At 39.6% G+C, this 24,977-nt stretch overlaps 1 protein-coding gene across 6 annotated transcripts in view; it reads left to right on the top strand.

The window, feature by feature from the left end:
- GATAD2B (GATA zinc finger domain containing 2B) overlaps positions 1-24,977 on the top strand; it is a 76,393-nt gene that overhangs the window by 37,773 nt on the left and 13,643 nt on the right. For 2 of the 6 annotated variants that reach the window (XM_069542846.1, XM_069542836.1), the window contains exon 2: positions 6,051-6,307. The exons of the other annotated variants lie outside the window; for them this stretch is intronic. In XM_069542846.1, the coding sequence (XP_069398947.1) occupies positions 6,270-6,307 (38 nt within the window). In that variant the 5' untranslated portion in view covers positions 6,051-6,269. The remainder of the gene's footprint in view (positions 1-6,050; positions 6,308-24,977) is intronic. 6 annotated transcript variants of the gene reach the window in all.

Genomic DNA, 24,977 nt, shown 5'->3' with positions numbered 1-24,977 from the left:
AGCCGCAGTGTCAAGACATTGGAAGAAAAAGTATTTAGATAGGATTAATTAACTCAGGAATATGTTTTATCAGATAAAGAACAGGAATATATACTTAGAAGTGTGTCAGGGGAAGGACTAGGAGAGTAGTATATACATACGTAAAAGTGAGGCTGTCTTTTGGAAGATTGGGGCAGAGTAACTTGGTTAGGTGGGCAGACTAGAGGGGGCCAGGTAGTAAGTAATAGTGGAAAGTATTATATTCAAGAAGGCTTATCAGATTTAATAGAAAATAAATTGAAACAGCAGGAAGCCAGCTGAGAAGCTGTTCTTTCCTGCTGTAAGGGTCATAAAGTGAAAGTGAAAGTCACCCAGTCATGTCTGACTCTTTGTGACCCTATGGACTATACAGTCTATGGAATTCTCCAGGCCAGAGTACTGGAGTGGGCAGCCTTTCTTTCCCTTCTCCAGAGGATCTTCCCAACCCAGGGATCGAACCCAGGTCTCCCGCATTGCAGGCGGATTCTTTACCAGCTGAACCATAAGGGAAGCCCGTAAGGGTCTTAAGGTTCTTCTTTATTGAAGATGCCCTGTGTTGATATCTTCCCATTCTAAAATCATAGTCACAAAAATAATTTTAGGAGCTCTTGGTGCCCTGGTGTTGATTACCCGTATGTGTGTATCTGATCCATAACTTTCTCTAATATGACCCAAGGAGGTGAATGAAAATGAAAAATGCAAAGCCAAAATTGAACGGATTACCTAGAATGAGGGTGGGTGGGATATTGTACAGGGGTTGAGGCTTCTTGCTCTAGAAATGGGAAGATGTTTAGACAGAGAATAATCATCAGAAGTCTTCCAACTAGTAAGAAGGCTGAATAATCCTGAAATAGTAGAAATGAATCAGTTCTGCTTAAGTTAGAACTGTATACCGTTTGCTCAGTTTCATCTGCTCCCTCTTCCCCTACCAAGGCATCATGCAGATGAAGGGTCCAGTTATTCATTTAACAGATAATCATTGAGTGGTTTTGTTTAGTTTTGTCTTTTACATTCCAGGAAGTTATCTCAAAACTGAGGATAATAGCAGTGGATAAAGTAGATTCCTCACTCCATGGTGTTTATAAGTTAATGGAGGAAGGAGAAAAGCAAAAATAAGCAAATGCATGCTGTATCAGAAAAATGAATCAAGATTTAGGTGAAAGGGTTAATGTGCCTTTGGTTTCAGTGTAGATCAATTTAAGTGCCACCCAATGAGTACAGGTTTCTCATCGCATCGGCTTGTCTTGTTGCGGAGCACAGGCTCAAGGACACACGAGTTTAAGTAGTTGCATCACACAGGTTCGGTAGTTGCGGTTCCCACGCTCTAGAGCACAGACTTAATAATAGTTGTGGCACATGGGTTTACGCATGTGGATCTTCCTGAACCGGGGATCGAACCTGTGTCTCCTGCACTGACAGGTGGATTCTTTACCACTGAGCCACCAGGGAAACCCAGGACAGATTCTGATTGTGTCATATATGTGATTTTTGCATCTTTCATTTGGAGAGTAAGTCTTGACTCAGCAGAAAGTTGATAAAAGTGAATTATGGTTTCTTTGGATCTCAGCTTCTTTCTTTGCAGGCTTGGGGCTTTGTAACAGCTTTAATGATATTTGTGACAGTCCCTGGAAAAACCCAAATGAACATTTTGGTCAACTCACTAGTAATCTGCCAGTGTCTTCGATAGTTGGGTCACGTTAATTTCTAACCTATGATTGATAATATTGCTAGATGTATTGTAGATACATTGTAGTATAAGCTACGCTGTGTTCTGTGTCCTATGCTGAGATCAGGTGGTCTCTCTTGGTTCCCTGTTTTCTAAACCTCCTTTTAATGAGAAATAGTTAATAGAGGGGACTACCCTGGTGGTCTAGTGGCTTAGAATCTACGCTCCCAATGCAGGGGGCCTGGGTTAAATCCCTGGTCAACTAAGACCCGCTGCAGACAAATGAATAAAAATAAATATTTAAAGAAAAAGAGATAGTTAATAGGGCTTAGATATTCACATTGATGCATACTCTTCTTAAGCCCTCGTCCACAACCTTTTCTATTCCATCAAGTGATGAATACCAGAGATTGTTATCTCCAGGATTATATGGAAGTGTCTATCCAATAAAATGGTACATTAGAAGATAGCTTCACTCTTTGTCGTGTCTAACATACTCTATAGCCATTTTGTCTTTCCTTAGGGGTTTTAACCCCGTTTGAGGAATTTGTTTTGCAGTTTGGTTTGTATATGTTTAAGTTCCTTTAGGAAACTGAGGTAGAGAGCTTCCATCCTAGGAAAGTGTCGAGTTAGTTGCTGGAAATGATTGGCTGTAGGAAGCATTAGATAGCTTGGAAGGAGCTTGGCTATCTGGTGTGCATCAGGGTAGTTTGGAGATGTGCAGTACAGAACCATTGCTCTGTGATCTTTGGCAGGACCTAGAAATACAATTTCCGGTTTGGTGGAAGTCAAATTGCAGTTCATTCAGCTCACATTTGCAAGTAGTAGGCATGAGCCTATTAATCTCTGAAGCCCCAGTGAGGTAGAATTAATTGCATGGTTATGTTTGCCCCTTTAAAGTACAAGAATTTTCATTAAGAGAAATTTGTTAGACTTACTTTTTGTGGAATAAATATTTGGCTAGGTTACTACTTATAACATTCTCCCTTCTGTGTTATGACTAATTTAGTATACAGAGCTGTAAATATCCTTGAGGGATATTCTGGAGAAATTTTTGTGAAGCCAGAAACTTTTGTGAGACTCTCCTAGGGCTTACAGATCACTGCCATTGCCCTTTCATGACCACCCCCCAGCTCTTATTTCCTCAAAGTGCAAAAAAATGGTTACCCTCACAGGCCACTGAATTAAAATATCTCTGGTTTTACTACTCTGATTATGGGAGTGTGTATATGGTAAATAATTAGGCAGAGTTTTAATAAAGCATTCGGACAGTAATTGAAGTAGAAGATTTATTTGGCAAAAACAGAACTGTGTTCAGCAACATGGAACTGAATTTTATTCTTCATACAAAGTTAAAAGCACATTGTAGTTCCATCCTGACCACTTGGCCAGTCCCCATCTCTTCGAGAGAGAGAGAAGCTTCATCTAAATTATTTCAGCTGATTGATGATTGTCACTTATAATTTATTGCTGCCTCTGTCTCGTGTATTCCTTTGGAAAAGGTGTATGGATTCATAACATTGTAATGTATCATCTGTATATTATAAAGTCAGGCATGTGTCTGCTGATACTTTTTAAGTTGACCTGTCTTTATACTTAGAAATGTTTCTTACTGGTAGGCTGCCCTGGTGTCTCAGATGGTAAAGAATCTGCCTGTAGTGCAGGAGACCCATGTTCAATTCCTGGGTTGGGAAGATCCCCTGGAGAAGGAAATGACAACCCATCCCAGTATTCTTGCCTGGAGAATTCCATGGATTGCAGAGAGTTGGACACAACTGAGCAACTACCACTCACACTCACCTATGGCAGACAGTGATTGAATAAGTCTTTCATGATAGAATGTTACAGGTGACCACCATCAATTAAAAAAAAATTGACATGAGAGTTGAAAACCCACTTCCTTGGTATAGTGATAGGTTTTAATCATGGCTCGCCTATGTATTTGTAGGGTCTTCCCAGGTGGCTCAGTGGTAAAGAATCCACCTGCTAATGCAGGAGATGCAGGTTCAATCTGTGGGTCAGGAAGATTCTGTGAAGGAGGAAATGGCAACCCACTCCAGTATTCTTGCCTGGAAAATTCCTTGGACAGAGGAGCCTGGCGGGCTATGGTCCATGGGGTCGCAGAGTCAGACACAACTGAGCATGCGCACACGCTCCTATGTGTTATATGACTTTAGACAGGTTTATTTAGCCTTTCTAAGTCTCAATTACTTCATTCATAGGCTGGAGATAATATGGAATTCATAGGAGTGTTTTGAGAATTAAATGAAGTGTTGTTTCTGTGGTTCTTAGCCCACAGTTTTAATATTTAGCCTCACTCAAATGTTATTCACCTTTCTATTTCCCCTGCTCCTTTGTCCCTGATACACACCATGTTACTTTGCTTCCTATTGAAGTGCACTTCCCCCAACTGTTTTAAAATTTGTGTGGTGAATATATCACTTGAAAAAACCATTTATCTGAGAAAAGGCTCTCCTGAGTAATGTGTATGAAATGTAGCTAAGAGATCATGTTTTTCAGAATAGTGTGAAAAGTCACAACCATTTAATTTAAAACTCCTCTCTCCTACCACCTGTTGTTACTGGTGCCCTGGAATAAAACGGATTTTGTTTTGTTTTGTTTTCTTCTTTTAACTATTATTTAAATATTGTTTTAAGTATAACATTCCTAAAGAAAGCCTACATTTTCTCTGCTTTGCCCAAAGAAGAATGGAATGTAATAGATAAGTTCTGAAGGAGATTGGACAAACGTGGTTAACTCCTTGTTGTTCAGTTGCTTAGTTGTGTCTGACTCTTTGCAACCCCATGGACTGCACAGCATACCAGGCTTCCCTGTTCTTCACTATCTCCTGGAGTTTGCTCAAATTCGTGTCCATTGAGTCGATGATGCCATCCAGCCATCTCATCCTCTGTCACCCCCTTCTCCTCCTGCCTTCAATCTTTGCAAGCATCAGGGTCTTTTGCAAGGAGTCAGTTCTTCGCATAAAATGGCCAAAGTATTGGAGCTTAAGCTTCAGCATCAGTCCTTCCAGTGAATATTAAGGGTTGGTTTCTTTGCTGGTTTGCTCTCTTTGCTGTCCAAGGGACTCTAAATAGAGTCTTCTCCAGCACCACAGTCTGAAAGCATCAGTTCTTTAGCACTCAGCCTTCCTTATTATGGTCCAACTCTCACATCCTTACATGACTACTGGAAAAACCATAGCATTAAGTATACAGACCTTTGTCAGCAAAGTGATGTCTCTGCCTTTGAATACACTGTCTAAATTTGTCATAGCTTTTCTTCCAAGGAGCAAGTATCTTTTAATTGCGTGGCCGCAGTCATCATCCCCAATGATTTTGGAACCCCAAAAGATAAAGTCTGTCACTGTTGCCATTTTTCCCCATCTGTTTGCCATGAAGTGATGGGACCAGATGCCATGATATTAGTTTTTTGAATGTTGAGTTTTAAGCCAGCTGTTTCACTCTCCTCTTTCACCTTCATTAAGAGGCTCTTTAGTTCCTCTTTGCTTTCTGCCATTGGGGTAGTGTCATCTGCATATCTGAGGTTATTGATATTTTTCCTAGCAATCTAGATTATAGCTTGCTATTTGTCCAGCCCAGCATTTCACATGATGTATGTACTCTGCATATAGTTAAATAAGCAGGGTGACAATATGCAGCCTTGACATACTTCTTTTCCAGTTTTGAACCAGTCTACTGTTCCATGTCTGGTTCTACCTGTTGCTTCTTGACCTGCATACAGGTTTCTCAGGAGACGGGTATTCCTATCTCTTCAGGAATTTCCCATTTTATTCCTTTATTTAATTATATATTCCCTAGGTTACTTACTTGCCTGTTTCTATTATGAAAGTTTAGAACAATAATTCTTAAACTATATGGAATGCCTAATACACACCAGGAAAATATGATAAAATGTAGATTTCTTGGCTCCTCACTGAGAAATTCCAGTTCATTACTTTGAAATGGGCTTGGGAGGATTTATTTTAAACACGTATCTAAAGTAATTCTGATACAGGGTCTAAAATGATACTTAGCAAAACATGGATATAAAGTAAAAGGAAAATGACAAAGTTAAAGTTATTGAGTTCCATCCATGAGTGACATATTGATCTACATTGCCCTTTATAGTGATACTTCTCCAAACCATCTGTGATGAAGGACCAACTTTTTGTTTGGTGTTCTAATATAGATAGCATATAGACCAATACTTTTGTAAATATAATGGGATGAATTACTGGAAAAGAGATATCCAAATTCAAGCCCAGTATTTTTTATTGTTAGATTCAACAGGCATAAAATTACTCTGTCAAATTAAAATAAAAATTTCTAAATGCTTACTCTGAATTTCTATGCTTATCTTGTTGCAGAGTGGTAATAAACAGTTCATGGACCAGCACCAGTCTGTGGACCACAGTTTGAATAGCATTGCTCTTCAGAAAGTGAAGATGAGTTTGTGTTGAAACTGGCAAGCTAGAAACCTAGTCTCTTCTACAAATCCCAGGAAGCCTGATTTCTTCATCTATAAAATTGAGACAGTTTTACTACTATGCCTGTCTTACAGAGATGTTGTCCTCATATAAAACGTAATGTGTGTAAGAGTACATTGCAGACTGAAAAAACTAATGTAAGTTATATTAATCATCAGAAGCATTTATTAAACATATTAATATTGTATAGGGACTTTGTTTGCAACTAGAGAAATAGAGATATGGTAAGGAGCTTACTGTTCAGTTATATCTTTGCCCCATAAGGATGGCAGTATCCTGAGCTGATTAAATTCCAGCTTCACAAACATTTTCCTAGACTTGTGCAGGCTTTTTCTGAACTCTAGTAGCTTTTTAATATTTTTTAAACATGTAACTTTGGAATGTTTCTTTGTAATACCTGAAATAAGAATTTTTGAAAGTATAACATATTTCTCTAATAGATTGAAAACATTTTGGTGGCAGGCCCTCTTTTGAGTTGAAGTTTCTTGTCCTCTTCTTGTATCTATCCTTTGCTGTTAATCCTGGAACAGATTACCCCTTCTTCCGACTGGCTCCCAGTTTCAGACTTGCTGCCCAACACCATATTCTTTCTCTCCTCTGACTACGTTGTCTTCTGAGTATTTACAGGAGATAGAGTTCCTTGAAACCCGACATTTTTGACTGCGTTTTATGAACAGATTAGGTGCAAGAGATAAGAAAATGAGTAATATATAAGGTTCCAGACCCCCTGGGAGCTCACAGTTTTTAAAGGGAAAAGGACAAGTAATTCAGTAATGAGACAGGTACTGACATGTTCAAAAATGGTTTGAGAACGGAGTGGGAGAAAAAACTGCCTAGGGGAACAGGGAAGTTTTCATAGATAGGACAACCATCTAATTTACCCTCCAGAATGACACTATTAACGGTGAAAGGATCATTGTTACCATCAGGAGGGTACACCAGGTGTAAATTGGGACTGTCCTGTGCAACCAAGACATACTGTCACCCTATTAGTAAAAGAAATATCTGTGTAGTCTTAAAGTAAGAGTTGGAGGATTTACTAGGGAAAGAAAGTAGCACACAGAAGAGCTCGGAAGAATGAAAGAATATGTAGTTGTGCCTAGCTCATGAAATACTTAAGAGCAGGAGTGGCAGACGATAAGGTTGCGAAGGTAAATTGGGACAAGATGATGTAGGGACCTGTGTGCTAGTGTTGTTGATAATGGGGAGTCTTTGATATTAAAGATGGGATAATGAGACTGGATTCTTTTTTTTTTTTTTCCTAAAGATCACTTTACTGGCTATATGGAAAATGAAAGCTGGGGGTGAGGGACTTAGGTACTGGGACCATAAGATCTTTTAAAATATTTGCTATAGATTAGGAGAGAAAAGATGATATTCTGAATTAAGGGATGGCAGGAAAGTTGGAAAGAGTGGAGAGACTCCAGAGATGTTTAGATCTTTTAGAGAGATTTGGATTTGTAGGGGAAAAGGCACTTGGCTTCTAGGACACCATGTTCTCCTGGTTTTCTTCCTACCTCACAGACCACTCCTCAATCTTAGTTGCTAGATATTCTGTTCAATTATAAATGTTGGAGTACTCCCAAAGCTCAGCCCTGATACTTCTTCTCTTCTTTGCATTCACTTCTTCTTCTCCTCCTTTTTGGTTTTTTGTTTGTTTGTTTGTTTGTTTATTCATTTGGCTGCACTGGTCTGGCATTTGAAACATAGTTCCTTGATTAGGAATTGCACCCTGCCCCTTGCACTGGGACCATGGAGTTTTAACCACTGGACCACCAGGGAAGTCCCTGCATTCACTTCTTAAATGATTTTGTCTACCCCATGACTTTAAATTCTGTCTGTGTGTTTATCACTCCTGAATTTGTATCTTCAGCCAAACATCTCCTCTTAACTGTAGACTTGTGTCTAATAGGCATTTCAGACTTAACATGTTAGAACTACATTTTTCATTTTTCTTCCAAACGTATTGTTATTCACCATTTTCATAAAAAGCATCATCATTCATTGTGGAGATAACAGTGTTGGAATAATGCTTGACTAGTACTTTTTCTCATCCAGTACACCAGCATTTCTGTTGGCTCTTTTTTCAAGATATGTCCTTGGTTTGGCCCTTGGATTACCTCTCCTGCCTCGTGTCCTGCCACTCTCCTTCTTGGAGATGGCACTTCATCGTTACCTTTTTACTGTTTCTGCCATATGCTAAGCACCATTCTGTCTCAAGCAGCATTCTTGCTTTTTTCTCTACCTGTTATATTCTCTTCCAGATACATGCAGAGCTCACTTCTTCACTTAACTTAGGATTTAGCGCAAATGTTACCTTTTTAGATAGGACTTTCCCAATTCTGCTTTTAAGAATAGTCTCTTCCTCCCATCTGGCACTCCTTCCCCTTTTCTTGCTTAACTTTTTTCAGGGATCTTATCTCTACTTTACTTATTCATGTTGTTAATTTGTTTATTGTTTTTTTCCCCCACTGGATTGAAGTCCATGAGGATAGAGACTTTGTTCACTGTTGTATCCTCAATGCCTAGAAAAATACTAATAATAAATGTTAGGCGCTTCATAAATATTGTATTTCATGGACTCTAAGATGCTGTTGATATTTGGTTTTAAATTGAAGTGTAGATGATTTACATTCTTGTGATTCTGGTATACAGCAGAGTGATTCAGTTACACATAAAAATGTATTTTTTTCATATTCTATTCCATTATAGTTTATTACAGGATACTGAATATAATTACCTGTGCTATACAATAGTAACTTCTTTATCTATTTTATATATAATAGTTTGTATCTGCTAATCCCAAGCTCCTAATCTAGCCCTCCCTTGCCCCCTTCCCCTATGTTAACCATGTTTGTTTTCTGTGTCTGAGAGTCTTTCTGTTTTATAAAGAAGTTCACTTGTGCCATTCATTAGAATTGACATACAAGTGATATCATACGATATTTGTGTTTTTCTGTCTGACTTAGTACTTGAGAAGCTCTAGATCCATCCACGTTGCTGCAGATGTGAAGATGCCATTGATTTTAAGATGTATCAATAGTTTATAAACCAATAAGAAAGAAGAAATACTGTCACTTGTCAAATGCTGTTGGTTATAAGATACACCCTGATACCAGAGGTTAAAATAGAGAAAAATATGTATATTAGAATCCATGAAAAAAATTACTTGTTTGAATGAGTGAAGTAGGAAGGAGTCATCTCACATGACTTCAGAGTTTCTAACTTAATTTAAAGTGATATCTATTGTAAGTACAGAATAAAGAGAAAGAATAAGGTTGATAGAGGAAAGGATTCCTCCTCACATTTGTGTAACTTGTGTGGCAGAAGCAAGAAGAATCTTGCAAGAAGGGGGAAGAAACCAGCTATCTAGTCTGAAACCTAGAGTCTATCCTTGAAGTCATCCACATTTTAACACTTTTATTACTAGGTCACTTTTTCTCTGAGGGTAAACACATCTCCAGATTTCTCAATTACTGTATGATCCTTGAATTAATCCTTGAATTGCTTGTATTTCTTACTACTGTGTACATACTAGATGCCTCAGAACAGTTTGATTTGAAGAGAATCTTCACTTGATCCCTTCATTGAGTTGGAGGTTTTCATTTCCTCAACTTTTTTTCTGTGTTGTTGGATTGTCTCACTTGAAGATACTTAACATATTATCTGGGCTTCTCTGGTGGCTCAGACCTGAAGAATCCACCTGCAGTGTGGGCGATCTGAGTTTGATCCCTGGGTTGGGAAGATCCCCTGGAGGAGAGCATGGCAACCCACTCAAGTATTCTTGCCTGGAGAATCCCCATGGACAGAGGAGCCTGGCAGGCTACAGTCCATGGGGTCACAAAGAGTCAGACACAACTGAGTGATTCAACACAGCAACACATTATCTGCAGGTGAACAGGTCTTGGTAGACCTGTGGCCGATGTCTCCCAGTGGTAGAAAGCAAACCAGGATTTGCACTCTTTTAAAATGTAAGAACAAATGATAGTTTCTGCACTTTCTGTTTATAATTTTCATGAGGACTTGTTTACTAGGATGCCACATTCTGAACACCATAGCATTCTGTAGTCTGAGCTCTCCCTGTATCGCTCTTTTCTTCCTTTTTACCACTCCACTTTTGAACCTGAATAGATGAATATAGTAGGCTTGATGACTAGTCTTTACATATTTTATTAATATGCAACTAGTTTTATTAAGTGCATACAGTTGAAAAGGGAATCTTTGTTCTAAGAAAGAACACAAAGACAAGGCAAGCCAGAGCTATGTATATATTTTTAAGTTCTATTTATAAAAAGTTACAAAGCAGATAAATGCCGGGCTGGATGAAGCACAAGCTGGAATCCAGATTGCCGGGAGAAGTATCAATGACCTCAGATATGCAGATGACACCACCCTTACGGCTGAAAGCGAAGAGGAACTGGAGCCTCTTGATAAAAGTTAAAGAGGAGAGTAAAAAAGCTGGCTTAAAACTCAGCATTCAAAAAGTGAGATGATGGCATCCGGCCCCATCACTTCATGGCAAATAGATGGGGAAATAATGGAAATAGTGACAAACTTTATTTTTTGGGGCTCCAAAACCACTGTGGATGGTGACTGCAGCCATGAAATTAAAAGATGCTTGCTCCTTGGAAGAAAAGCTTTGACCAACATAGACAGCGCATTCAAAAGCAGAAACATTGCTTTGCCAACAAAGGTCCCTGTAGTCAAAGCTATGGTTTTTCCAGTAGTCATTTATGGATGTGTGAGTTGGACCATAAGGAAGGTTGAGTGTTGAAGAATTGATGCTTTTCAACTGTGGTGTTGGAGAAGACTCTTGAGAATTCCTGGGACTGCAAGGAGATCAAACCATTCAATTCTAAAGGAAATCAGTCCTGAATATTCATTGGAAGGACAATGCTGAAACTGAAGCTTCAATACTTTGGCCACCTGATGTGAAGAACTGACTTACTGAAAAACCCTGATGCTGGGAAAGATTGAAGGCAGGAGGAGAAGGGGACGACAGAGGAAAAGATAGTTGGATGGCATCATCAATGGACATGAGTTTGAGCAAGCTTTGGGAGCTGGTGATGGATAGGGAGGCCTGGCATGCTGCAGTCCATGGAGTTGCAAAGAGTAGGACATGACTGAGTAACTGAACAGAACTGATAAAACATACTGTTTATTCTTTTTTAAATATGCAAGCAAGAAGTGAGGAGTCCAAATTTCTCATCTGATGTGTCTGTCTGTTTTTGGCTGTGCCGGGTGTTAGTTGCACGTGGGATCTTCTGTTGTGGCACTTGGACTTTCTAGTTGCAGTGCATGAGCTACAGCAGTTGTGGCGCATGGGCTTTCTAGTTGTGGCGCATGGGCTTTCTAGTTGTGGCGCATGGGCTTTCTAGTTGTGGCGCATGGGCTTTCTAGTTGTGGCGCATGGGCTTTCTAGTTGTGGCGCATGGGCTTTCTAGTTGTGGCGCATGGGCTTTCTAGTTGTGGCGCATGGGCTTTCTAGTTGTGGCGCATGGGCTTTCTAGTTGTGGCGCATGGGCTTTCTAGTTGTGGCGCATGGGCTTTCTAGTTGTGGCGCATGGGCTTTCTAGTTGTGGCGCATGGGCTTAGTTGCTCTCCTGCATATGGGGGTCTTAGTTCCCAGACCAGGGATCAAACCTAGGTCCCCCTACATTGTAAGGTGGATTCTTAACCCCTGGACCACCAGGGAAGTCCTACAACTACTATCTTGAGTCAACAATGAATGTTTTGCCATATTTGCTTTATTGATAGGTAACATGCATATTTTTGCTGAATCGTTTCGAAGTTAAGTTTTCGACTTTACCTCTAAATATTGGGTTGGCCACAAAGCTTTTATTGATATTTCCGTAAGATGTAAGAAGAACCTGAACGAACATTTTGGCCCACCTGATACTGAAGATTACAGTGTTAGAATAATGCCCCCTCCCCCAAGGTGTCCACATCCTCATCCCCAGAATGATTGAATTTCAGTTTCTTGGCAAAGGGAGTCAAGACAACAGATGGAATTAAGGTTGTTAATAAGCTCAACCTTAAAATATGGATATTATTCTGGATTATCCGAGTGGGTTCAGTGTAATCACAAACGTTCTTAAAAATGGAAAATTTTAGGCAAAAGAAAGTCAGAATTATGGCAACATGAGGAGTGGGCCCAGCATTGATGGCTTTGAAGATGGAGAAGTGGCCATGAGCCAAGAAAAGCAGATGGTCAGCTAGAAAAGGCAAGAAGATAGATATTGCTCTAGAAATTCCAGGAGGAATGTAAGAAGCCTTGCTGATGACCTGAATTTGGTCCAGTGAGACCCATTTTAGACTTTTGACTTCCAGACTGTAGAATAATAAATTTGTACTGTTCAGGGACTTCCTGGTGATTCAGTGATTGAGAATCTGCCTTGCTATGCAGGGGACGCAGGTTCCATCCCTGGTCTGGTAACTTGAGATCCCACATGTCACGGAGCAGCTGAGCCCATGCACCATGACTATTGAGCCTGCATGCCGTAACCAGAGAGTCTGTACACCATAATGAAGGATCCGGCATGAGACAACGAAGATCCCTTAGTGTACTGCAACTAGGACCCAACACAGCCAAACAAGTAAATAAATAAATATTTCAAAAAATTAATCTGTTTAAGTCACTTGAAAGTGAAAGTGAACTCGCTCAGTTGTGTCCAACTGTCTGTAGCCTACCAGGCTCCTCTGTCCATGGGATTTTCCAGGCAATAGTCCTGGAGTGGATTGCCATTCCCTTCTCCAGGGGATCTTCCCAACCCAGGGCTTGAACCCGGGTCTCCCGCATTGTAGATAAACACTTTACCGTCTGAGCCACCAGGGATGCCTGGTGAAGTTTAAGTCACTTAGTTTGTGGTAATTTACTGTAACAGCCATAGAAAACTAATATAGTTGCTTCTCCAAACAAGGACAATTTTCTTTTCAACCATAGTACCATTATCACACCTAACAAGATTAATAGTAATTCCCTAATACTATCTAATGCCCAGTCTGCTTGGAGTTTCCCCAGTTGTTCCTTAGAATATCTTTTGTAGATTTTCTTTTTAAACCAAGATGTAATCAGATATCATACCTTGTATTCAGTATGTCTCTAAGTGTCTCTTAATCTAGAATAGTTTGCAGCCCTCTCCTCCTCCACATTTTTAATGTCAGCTTTTGAAGAAACCAGACTAGCTGATTTGCAGCATGTTCTACGATTTGTCAGATTGTTTCTGTATGATATCATGTAGCTTGTTCTCGGATTCTTTGTATGTCCTGTAAACTGGACTTCAATGTAATGTTTATATGTTTTTGGAAAAATACTTCATGGGAGATGCTGTGTCTTCATACTGCATCACATTAAGAGGCACATAATATCTGATTGTTTCACTGTTTACACTGCCAGTTTAGATGCATGGGTTAAGGTGACAGCAAGATCTCTCTGTTGGTAAAGCTGTGTTTTTCTCTTTGCAGTTAGTGGTCTTTGGTCTTTGTTTATTATAAGCTGGGAAGCCTTTCTGCTCTGAGCCTAGTTATTATGAAAATAAATTTAAAATTTTCAGACCATCGTTTTTGACTCTGGAATATGGCACACCATGTTACTAAAACTGTTTGCAATTTCATTACAAAACACCACCTAGTGATGCTGGGTAGAATAAACTTTTTTTTTTTTAACACATAACCTGAACTGAAAGAAGTAAGGAAAATTCTCAGGGACCACAAAAATAAAAGGGAACTAAAAATGAGCAGTGAGTATGTGACTTAATGCTGTGGCAGTTCTGGGGCGCTTTTCTAGTTTCAGTAACTGAAAGACTTGCTTTTTTTTTTCCAGCCGCGCTGTGCGGCATGCAGGATCTTAGTTCCCCAACCAGGGATTGAACCCCGGCCCCCTACAGTGGAAGCGTGGAGTCTGAACCACTGGACCACCAGGGAAGTCCCTAAAAGACTTGGTCTTAATGCTCACGAGGGGTCCAAGAGACAACATTTTAGGCCTGTACAGAACAGAAGTAGAGGTGAGAATCCCGTATGAAAGCCAGGATCCTTAAAGGCGCATGTTCAGGGAAAGGAGGTGATCATAACAAATTCCATCCCCTAGTTCAAGGAAACAGAAATTTTCTGTCTCAGCCTAGTCTTTGACTAGAGGTGGGTGGAAATCTACCCTGAAAATTTAAGTATGAACCAAACTCATATGAATTTAAATTATTTTTGTCTGAGATCGCTAAGCTGAGAAGTAAATACAAAAAATTATTCAGAAGACTTTATATATCCTTGCAGTAGCGGGCAGAAGCACATGAAAACTACTCTGTAGGAACAGGTCCACAATCCAAACCATACAGGATTCTTACAGATAAAGTCCTAGTGAAGACAGGCTGCTCTTTAAAAAATGACAAAAAGCACAAGAAAACAATTCATTTATGATGAACAGAAGTCACAGATACAAGAGGCAGCAGCAGGAACTGAAAACTTCAGATAATAGAGCCACTGACTATATAAAATAAATGTATTTAAACTATTAAATACAGAGATTTGAGAAGAAAAGGAAAAAAATGCTTTGGAAGAGACAGATTTGAAAAAAAAGAACTAACTAGAATATCTTAAGAAGTGAAGATTGTGGTCTTCTATTCAGCAGGTATTTATCTAGTACATACTATGGGCCAGGCACTGAATAAAATAGGAAGAAAAAGCTGTTCCATGGAGCTTATATTTTAGTGGGTGGGAAACAGACCAACATATATAAGCCTAATATGCCAGGTAGTCATAATTACCAAGAAGAAGAATAAAACTTTTTAAGGGGTAACAGAGTAATGACGAAAGGTGATCATTGTTTTTGTTGTTGTTTGTTTTCCCTAGTGCATGTATTAGGGAAAATCTTTCTGAGATACGAAGCAAATAAGGGAGCAAGCCACATGGCTAACAGGAGAGAACAGGGAGACTAAACAGACTGGAAAGGGAGCGGTGGGAGGGTATTGGAAGATGCAAAGTCAGAAGATGGTGGGCCAAGTTGCGCAGGGCCTCACAGGCTACGATCAGACTTGCGGTGCTCCTCTGGCTACTGTTGCTGTATATGTAACAAACCAGCCACCCTGAGCATAGTAGCCTAAGAAGCTGTTTTATTATGCTTTTGGATTGATTCAAATTCGGCACAGCCTTGATGGCTCGTTTCTGCTTTACAGTGTCTGGGGCTGCAGCTGAAAAGCTGCAAAAGTGGGGAAGAGGTATTAGTTGGGGGCAGGAATCATCTGAAGGCTCATTGACTTACATGTCTGGTTCCAGGGCTAAGATGACTTAAAGAGTAGACCTGCCAACTGAAGTGTCTACATGTGACCTCTCCCTGAGGCTCTGCTTCTTCACACCATGGCAGCCTCAGGGAAGTTGTACTTCTCAGAAAGCAGCTCAGATCTCCAGACTTCAGCATTCCAGAGAATAAGACAAAACCTGCATTGCTTTTTGACCCAGTGGCAGAAGTCACCCAGCATCACTTCTGCTATATTCTACAGATGGAAACAGTCATGAACCCACCTAGATTCAAGAGAAGGGAACATAGATCCCCATCACCACCACCTCTTGGTGTGAGGACTTTCAAAGAATTTGGGGAGACAGTGTTTGTAAACCACCACAGATGCCATTAAAGCATTTTGAGCAAAGATATGATACCACTTAAATTTTAGAAAGAGCACTCTGATTTCTCTATGGAACATAGGCTGAGAAGGGCAGAAGCAGAGTTTTAAAAATTACAATAGTCTGAGCAGGAGATGACAATAGCTTGGACTAGAATAATAACATGAAAGTGGTGATAAGGGGTTGCATTTGAAATATATCTAAAAAGGAGTGCTTACAGAATTTACAGATGGAATGCGTGTAGGCTGTGAGAGGAACAAAGAAGGATTGCATAGAGTTTCATATGAGCAGTTGGTTAAATGGTGGTGTCATTCACTGTGAAGGGAAACACTAGAGGAAGACAAAGTTTTTATTCTGAGAGTTCATGAATTCAGTTTTGGACATAAGTTCATAGAATGCCTGTTAGACACCTAAATGAAGATATCATTTAGGCAGTTGAATATATATAAAAGAATTTTTAGAGGAGGGATAAGGTCTAAGAATATAAATTTGAGAATTAGCAAATAGGTGTTCTTTTAAGCAATAGGAATATATGAGATTATGTAGGGTAGGGAGTGGGTGCAGATAGAGGAAAGGCACACAGTTGAACCCAAGGGCAGGCCTAGAGTTAGAACTAAGAATATGAGCAGACACTAGTGAAGGGGAGAGCAAGAGGAAATGATCATGAAGGCAAATACATGTGCAATTCCCGGGTGGCCTAGTGGTTAGGATTCCAGGCTTTGCTGTGGCATGAGCTCAGTCCCTGATTGGGGAACTGAGATCCCTCAAGGCCAAAAATGAAAAAGACATAGAGATGGCAACAGGTATGTGAAAAGGTGTTCAGCATCACTAATCATCAGGGAAATAACAAAACCACAGTGAGATGTTATCTCACACTTGTTATAATGGCTATTATCAAAAAGACAAGAAATTAGTATTGGTGAAGATGGGAAATGGGAATCCTGTGCACTGTTGGTGGTAAATTGGTGCAGTCATTTTGAAAAACAGTATGGAGTTTCCTAAAAAAAAAAATTGAAACTGGAGCTACGGTATCATCCAGCAGTTCCACTTCTGGGTATTTATCTAAAGGAAACAAAAATACTAATTTGAAAAGATAATGCACCCTCATGTTTTTTGCAGTATTGTTTGCAATAGTGAAGACATGGAAGCAACCTGAGTGTCCATCAGTGTATGAATAGGTAAACAAAATGTTATATGTGTATGTACACACACGCACACACACAAAATGGAATTACTAGCCGTAAAAAAGGAAATCTTGCCGTTTGTGACAACATGGATGGACCTTGCGGGCATTATGCTAAGTGAAGTAAGTCAGAAAGAAAAAGATCTCACTGATAATGTTGAATCTAAACAAAACAAAAACACCAACTCTTGGGTGCGGAGGACAGATTGGTGGTTGCCTGGTGGGGTGGGGAGGAATGAAACAAAAAATGAGGGGAGGGAATCAAAAGCTACAAACTTCCAGTTATAAAATAAGTCATGGAGATGTGACATATAGCATGGTGACTGTAGGTAATAACACTTTTTCTAAAAAGTGAAGTATAATTGATTCATAACACTGTGTTTCAGATGTCATGCAAAGTAATTCAGATTATTTTTCTTTATAGTTTATTATATGATATTGAATATAGTTCCTGTACTACACAGTAAATCTTTGTTGCTTACCTACTTTATGTATAACAGAACTATGTATATAGTTTTCAGACAAAATAAGCTTTGAGGCTATAATTAGAAGAACTTTTAAGAAAAATTGTATTGGCTTACTTTTGGCTGCACTGGGTCTTTGTTGCTACACGAGGGCTTTCTCTGTTTGCTGTGAGCTTGGGCTACCCTGTGGTTGCAGTGTGAGGGCTTCTCACTGCAGTGACTTCTCTTGTTGCGGAGCACAGGCTCTAGAGTGCCTGGGTTCATTAGTTGTGGTGTGTGGGTTTAGTATTTGCAGCTGGCAGGCTCCAGAGCTGGCACTCGGTAGTTGTGGCACACAGGATTAGTTGCCCCAAGGCATGTGGAATATCCCTAGACCAGGGATCGAACCCATGTCCCCTGCATTGGCAGATGGATTCTTTACCGCTGGATGACCAGGGAAGTCCTAGTGGAACTTTTATGATACAAAAAATATAAATTGTAAAGGAGAAGATTGATAAAGGAAATTTTAAAAGACTGAAAAAGTCTTTATCTCATCTTTGTTTTTAAAAGATACTTTTTGGCAGGTATGGTGTTTTAGATTGTCAGATACTTTTTCTTTCAGTATTTTAAAGATGTTACTGTGTTCTCTTTTGCATTGTTTCCATCAAGAAATCTGATGTTATCCTTGTCTTTACATGTAAACATATCTTTTCCCCTCTCACTTCAGCTGCTTTCAAGATTTTGTAGTAGTTCGATCTTTTTGTGTTTTGGCTGCACTGGGTCTTCGTTTCTGTGCGCAGGCTTCTCATTGTTGTGGCTTCTCTTATTGCAGTGCGTAGATGCTAATTGTGCAGGTTTTAGTTGTTACCATGCGGGGGTTTGGTTGCCCCAAGGTATGTGGAATCTTCCTGGAACAGGAATTGAACCTGTGTCCTCTGCATTGGCAGATTCTTAACCACTGGACCACCAGGGAAGTCTGTCTGTAGTAGTTTTGAGCAATTTGATTATGATGTCCCTTGGTGTGGGCCCCCCCACCCCATGTCTCTCATGTTTGGGGTTTGTTGAGGTTCTTGGATTTGTAGACCTATAGTTTTCATCATTTATTCATTTGCCATTATTTTTTCATATTTTTTTTTCTATGCACTTCATCTCTCTCCAGTCTTTGAGAGACTCCAGTTATCTGTATACCTGGCTGCTTCACGTTGTCCTCTAGTCTCCTGAGACATTTATTCTTTTACTTTTTCTCTTTGTTTAATTTTCAGTAATTTTTATTGCTATGTCTTCTGGTTCGCTAGTCTTTTTTTTTTTTCCTTTAATAATCGAATCTGCTCTTATTATCATTCCTTGTATTTTTAAACATCTTTATTGAGATATATTTCACATACCATAAGATTCACCCATTTATATACAGTTCAGTGGTTTTAGTATAGTCAGAGTTGTGCAAATGTTACCACAGTCTAAGATTAGAACATTTTCATCACTCCAAACAGAACACGCCTACCCCTTAGCAGTCATTCTCTATTTTGCCCCTCTCCTCAGCTCTAGGCAACCACTGGCTACTTTGTTTCCATAGATCTGCCTTTTCATGTAAATGGAATCATACAATATAGGGCCTTTACTTAGGGTAGTGTTTTCAGGGTTCATCTATGTTGTAACATGTATCAGCACTTCATTCCTTTTTACAGCTATTATACAGTGTTTATACAGTGACTGTATATCATTGTATGAATATACCACATTTCGTTTATCATTTTCGTTTTTCATCAGTTAATGGATGTTTGGGTTGTTTCCACTTTTCAGCTATTATGAGTAATGCTGCTGTGAGCACTTGTGTCCAGATTTTTGTGTAGAGATGTTTTTGGTTCTCCTAGCAGTGGAATTGCTGTGTTATATGGTAACTCTATGTTTAACTTTGTGAGGAACTGCCAAGCCATTTCCCAAAGTGACTGTATCATTTTACATGCCTACCAGCAATGTGTGAAGATTCTACCCTCTCTACATGCCCAGTACTTCACCTGTCTCTTTTATGATCTCCATCTTTCTGCAGATCTTAACTTCTGTGGTACTTTGTCCTTTTTGAAATGTAGCCGTCTTTGTCTTGCTATACCCTTACACCCTCATCTCCATCTCTTCAACTCAAGAGTCTGCCTGGCTCTTCTCATTTCCCATTTCTGGATCGTGTCCTAGAAATGCTCCTATGGCAATAAACAAGTGAGTTACAGAGCTTATTTCATTTGTTTCCTGTCCCTCTGGGATCACTGTCCTTGGTAGGCTCATGTCTACTGTCTTGAAGACCTTGTTTCACGTGTTTTTTTGTAGAGGATTTTTGTTGCAGGTGAGCGGGCATATCTGGCCTGTGTTAAACCATCTAGACTAGAAGTGGAAATCAGAGCATTGGTTTTAACATCAACAAATTGATGCCTAAATGCTGAACTGGAGAGAGGATTACTAAATCAAATATTTTTTGCTGTGGAATTCTACATAGCAGTTAAATGAACTAGAGCTTCATATATTTACTTGGATAAATTAAGCATTAAAAAAGCAAAATGAAAAAGGATACATATAAGAGCTACTTTTAAAATTACACAAACTAAGAAATTCCCTGGTGGTCCAGTGGTTAGGACCCCACCCTTCCACTTAAGAGGACCTGGATTTGATTCCTCCTGAGGGAACTAAGATCCTAAACAAATAAAATATACAAAGTATACTATATATTTTCCCTGGTGGCTCAGAGGGTAAAGCGTCTGCCTACAATGCAGGAGACCCGGGTTTGATTCCTGGGTCAAGAGTATCCCCTGGAGAAGGAAATGGCAGCCCACTCCAGTACTCTTGCCTGGAAAATCCCATGGACTGAGAAGCCTGGTGGGCTGCAGTCCATGGGGTCGTGAGGAGTCGGACACGACTGAGCGACTTCACTTTCACTTTCTTTCATATATGTTATGTAATGATAACAGATCCATTACAATGGCTTTCTGAGGAGGGAGGAAGAGAGGGTAGAATGGTTTGGTGGGAAAGTTACACAGGGTGCTTCAACTGTATCTATAATGTTTGCATGCATGCTAAGTCACTGCAGTCATGTCTGACTCTTCCTGACCCCATGGACTCTAGTCTGCCAGCCTCCTCTGTCCATGGGATTCCCTAGGCAAGAATACTGGAGTGGGTTGCCATTTCCTCCTCCATATCCCTTCTCCAGGGGATCTTCCCAACCCAGGAATTGAACCAAGGTCTCCTGCATTGCGGGTGGATTCTTTACCAACTGAGCTATCAGGGAAGCCCAATCTATAATATTTAGTTCACTAAAAATAACTTTAATGTGATTAAATGAGGGAATACATATACAGGGCCTTATATATTGCCTGCTAAATAGCAGTCGACTCAGTAGATATTAATTCGTTTTGCTCACCTCTATCCCTCCATCCTCTTCCACCTCAGGATCTTCTAAAAGTCTTCACTGCACCCCTGTATTTTGATTTGGGGGTAACAGTGAGTTGAAAACTTGACAAGCATGACTCTAAAGCTGTGTCACCATCTGGCCATTCTTAGGTTTTTGCAACAGTTAGCAATGAATTTAAAGCTGGACATTTTTCTGCTGTAATTGTTGCACACAGGTACTCTCCTTTCATTTGTTGACGTGTCATGCTTTCCTAGTTTTCCCTTAGCTCTACTTAGTTTCCTCTGACCAACCAATCCTTAAATGTAGGTATTGCCCAAGGCTCTATCCTTGGCTCTTCTTCTGACTGTATATTCAGTTTCATTCATCCCCATACATTATTTCAGTTATCTTCTTTATCTGTTCAAATATTTATCTCCAGCTCTGGCCTGAACTCTGGTGCTGTTGTTTGTGTATCTCATATTCACTTGTTTATTGGATATCTCCACCTTGATTTCATTTCAGCATTTCTGACAGAGCTGTCTATCCATTTGGATATTTTCAGTTTTCAGTTCAGTTCAGTCGTGTCCAGCTCTTTGCGACCCCATGAATCACAGCATGCCAGGCCTCCCTGTCCATCAGAAAATCCAGTTCATACTGGCTTAAACGTTAAAGGAATTTACTGGTCTGTGTAACAGGACTAGCTTCAGAGTAGTTTGCTTTGGTGGCACAGCTATGTAATTAGCTCTCCTCTCAATGTTCTACAGCGCACAGCATCTGCTTTATCTGCAAACTGCCTTCCCTCATGACCAAGACGGCTGCCAGTAGCAGCATGCCAGCACTACCTATTTTCTCATTTGGGGCTTCCCTGGTGGCTCAGAAGGTAAAGAATCCGCCTGCAGTGCAGCAGACCCAGGTTCAATCCCTGTCTTGGGAATAGCCCTTATACAAGGGAATGGCTAAATTTTCTCATTGAGAGGAAGATAATAGAATTGATAGAACTTAGTGACTTAGATTAAGAGTCTGGAAAAGTTAAAGATGATTTCTAGGCTTCTAGCTTTTGCCTCTGAATTGAATTCAGTATGAGGAAGAAAAAGCAGGATATAGCAAAGGCAGAGATAATGAGTTTTTGTAACATCTAAGTACTTTAGTTACATACACATCTTGTCTCCTGTCAGAATGAAATTGTTAAGGACAGTAACCTGGTCTTTTTTTCACCTTTACTTCTAGTACCTAACCCAGAACTTGGCACATTGTATATGTTTCATGTCTGGGGGGATGGATGGGTTGGATGCATGTGCAAATGCATGAGTCCACAACACCGCTTCTTAAGATTATTTTGCTCCGAGCAGGGAGATGTACTGTATAATAGATTTTTTTTTTTTGACAGGGTGGGGAGGAATAGCTGTAAAATACATAATAGATTTTTTTTTTTTTTAGGATTTTTTAGTGTAGATGATTTTGTTTTCAGTTTTACTTATTTGTATTTGACTGTGCCAGCTCTTTGTTGCTCTGTGGGCTTTTGTCTAGTTGTGGAGAGCAGGGGCTACACTGTAGTTGCAGTGCCCGTGGCATGTGGGATCTTCCCAAACCAGGGATCAAACCCATGTCTCCTACATTGGCAGGCAGATTCTTTACCATTGAGCCACCAGGGAAGCCCTATAGTAGATTTTTGAAGTGAGCTAGACATGCGTTGCAATTCTAGATTCACTGTCTAAAGCTTTGCAGTCTTAGGATACTTGATTTGACACTTTTTCACCTCTAAAGTAGAGACAATACCACTTAGTAACTTGTTGAGGAGATTTAAATAAGGAAGCATGATAAAGTATCTAGTAACATGTTTGGCTTTTAAGTAGGTACTTAAGAAATATGGTTATTATTTGAAGCCTGGAAAAAGCAGAAAAGTTTGATTAGGTGTTATAAGACAACATACAACATTTCATTTTACAGAATTTTTGTTTTTCTTTTTGGAGAGGAATTTATGTGTGACCAGCTTAACATTGGAGCAGGAAATGGCAACCCACTCCATTATTCATGCCTGGAGAATCCCATGGACAAAGGAGCCTGGTATGCTACAGTCCGTGGGGTTGCAAAGAGTGGAACACAACTGAAGCAACTTAGCGCTAACTCAGCTTACATTGAATATTATTTTTACAGCTTTATTGGTGTATAAGTATATGATTCAGCAATTTTTTAAAAATAAATGTACAGAGTTCTGTGGCTATAACTACAATTTAGCTTTAGAACATTTTCATCACCCTGAAGATATCATTCATGGCCTTTTTTAATCTGTTTCTACTAAATTGGATTTTTTTTCCTTGTTGTGGCAAGCTATACATAACATAAAATTTACTGTTTTTACCTTTTTTTAATATTTATTTTTATCTATTTAATTTATTTATTTGACTGCACCAGGTGTTAGTAGTGGCATGTGGGATCTAGTTCCCTGACGAGGGATCAGACCTGAGCCCCCTGCATTGCAAGCACAGAGTCTTAGCCTCTGGACCTCAGGGAAGTCCCTAGTTTAACCATTTTTAAATGTTGAATTCAGTTTTTATTACTTTCACAGTGTTGTGCAGCCATCACTACTGTCCATTTAAGAACTTTTTCTTCATCCCAGAGACACTGTTCCCATTAAATAGTAACTTCTCACTACCTTCTCTCCACCCCAAGTCACTGATAGCCTCTATTCTGCTTTATCTCCATGAATATGCCTTGCTAAATCACTTCAGTCATGTCTGACTCTTCTCGACCCTATGGGCTGTAGCCCACCAGGTTTCTCTTATCCATGGGATTCTCCAGGGAAGAATACTGGAGTGGGTTGCCATGCCCCTCCTCCAGGGGGAATATGCCTTACGTAACTCATATAAGTGGAACCGTAAAATACTTCTCCTTCTCTGTCTGGCTGACTTCATTTAGTCTGGTTGTTTTAAAGAGTCATCCATATCTCATTGGATTTTGAGGCAGGTATGGCTGTGAGTATATAAAGTTGGGTCAGTAAAGTCAGGAGTGGGCAAGGAAAATTTAATCAGAGTTGTCAAGCCATCTGTTGGGAAAGATTGCTTACCTCAGACATTCAAATACCTGGTTCTGGTTTCTCACAACTTGCAGTGTACCCATTTATATCATTATAACAAAGGTGAAGTTATTTGAACTGATTACTTACTTGTATAACCATCAGTTGAAGAAGCCAAGCTAATGATGGCATCCCAATTTCCAACCAGCACCAGGTTGTTGAATTTTGTCATTTTGTCATTCCCTCAGTGCTCGTAAAGATAATTTATCTCAAAACAGTATACTGTATTAACACACATTCGTATATTTTGCTGTGTACTTTTCTGAAGTACTCTTTTCACCTAGGTGTATAATTAGTTGTTTTTTACCTTTTGCAATTCCTCATGGTATTCTCAATCATACTCTCACTGTGAGGTGTTGATCAAGTTACTCAGGACATTGTTACTGTGGAATTAGGGCTTAACTTCTTGGTGTTCATTCAACTTTCCAGTCAGTCTATCTGGGGGTATTTTTCTGAAGAGGTAAACCACTTCAGAAATAACACATGTCAAAGTAAATCTTTGGGGAACCTGCAGCTAATGAGTGTTTCTATATGCTATAATATGTTTCATATCTGAAGCTGTTTAAAGAAAATTAAGAGGATATGGAGAAATTGGAGCCCTTGCACTCTGCTGGTGGTAATGTGAAATGGTGCAGCCACTTTGGAAAAACAGCCTAACAATTCTTCAAAATGTTAAAAAGAGATTTACCATAGGACCCAGTAATTCTACTTGTTGGTATACATTCAAGAGAATTGAAGACATGTCGGTACAGAAACGTGTGTACAGAAGTTCATAACAGTATTCATAATAGTAAAAAGTAGGGGACTTCCCTAGTGAGCCAGTGGTTAAGACTCCGTGCTTCCACCATGGGGGGCATGAGTTCTATCTCGGGTCAGGGAATTAGGATCCTGCATGCTGCACAGAACGGCTGAGAAAATTAAAACATGGAGGAAAGACCCAAATGTCTATCAATTGATAAATGAATAAACAAAATATATATCCATACAATGAAATGTCATTAGACCATAAAAAATATGAAGCAATGATATATGCTACATGAATGAACCTTAAAAACATACTGGTAAGTGAAAGAAGTCAGTTAGACTACATATTGTGTAATTCCATGTATATAAAAGTCCAAAATAG

Source organism: Ovis canadensis, chromosome 1 (genome assembly GCF_042477335.2).
Source record: "Ovis canadensis isolate MfBH-ARS-UI-01 breed Bighorn chromosome 1, ARS-UI_OviCan_v2, whole genome shotgun sequence".
In the NCBI taxonomy this organism is placed as follows: Eukaryota; Metazoa; Chordata; class Mammalia; order Artiodactyla; family Bovidae; genus Ovis; species Ovis canadensis.
The sequence above is the reverse complement of the archived record's forward strand: the minus strand, read 5'-3'. Positions and strand labels throughout refer to the sequence as shown.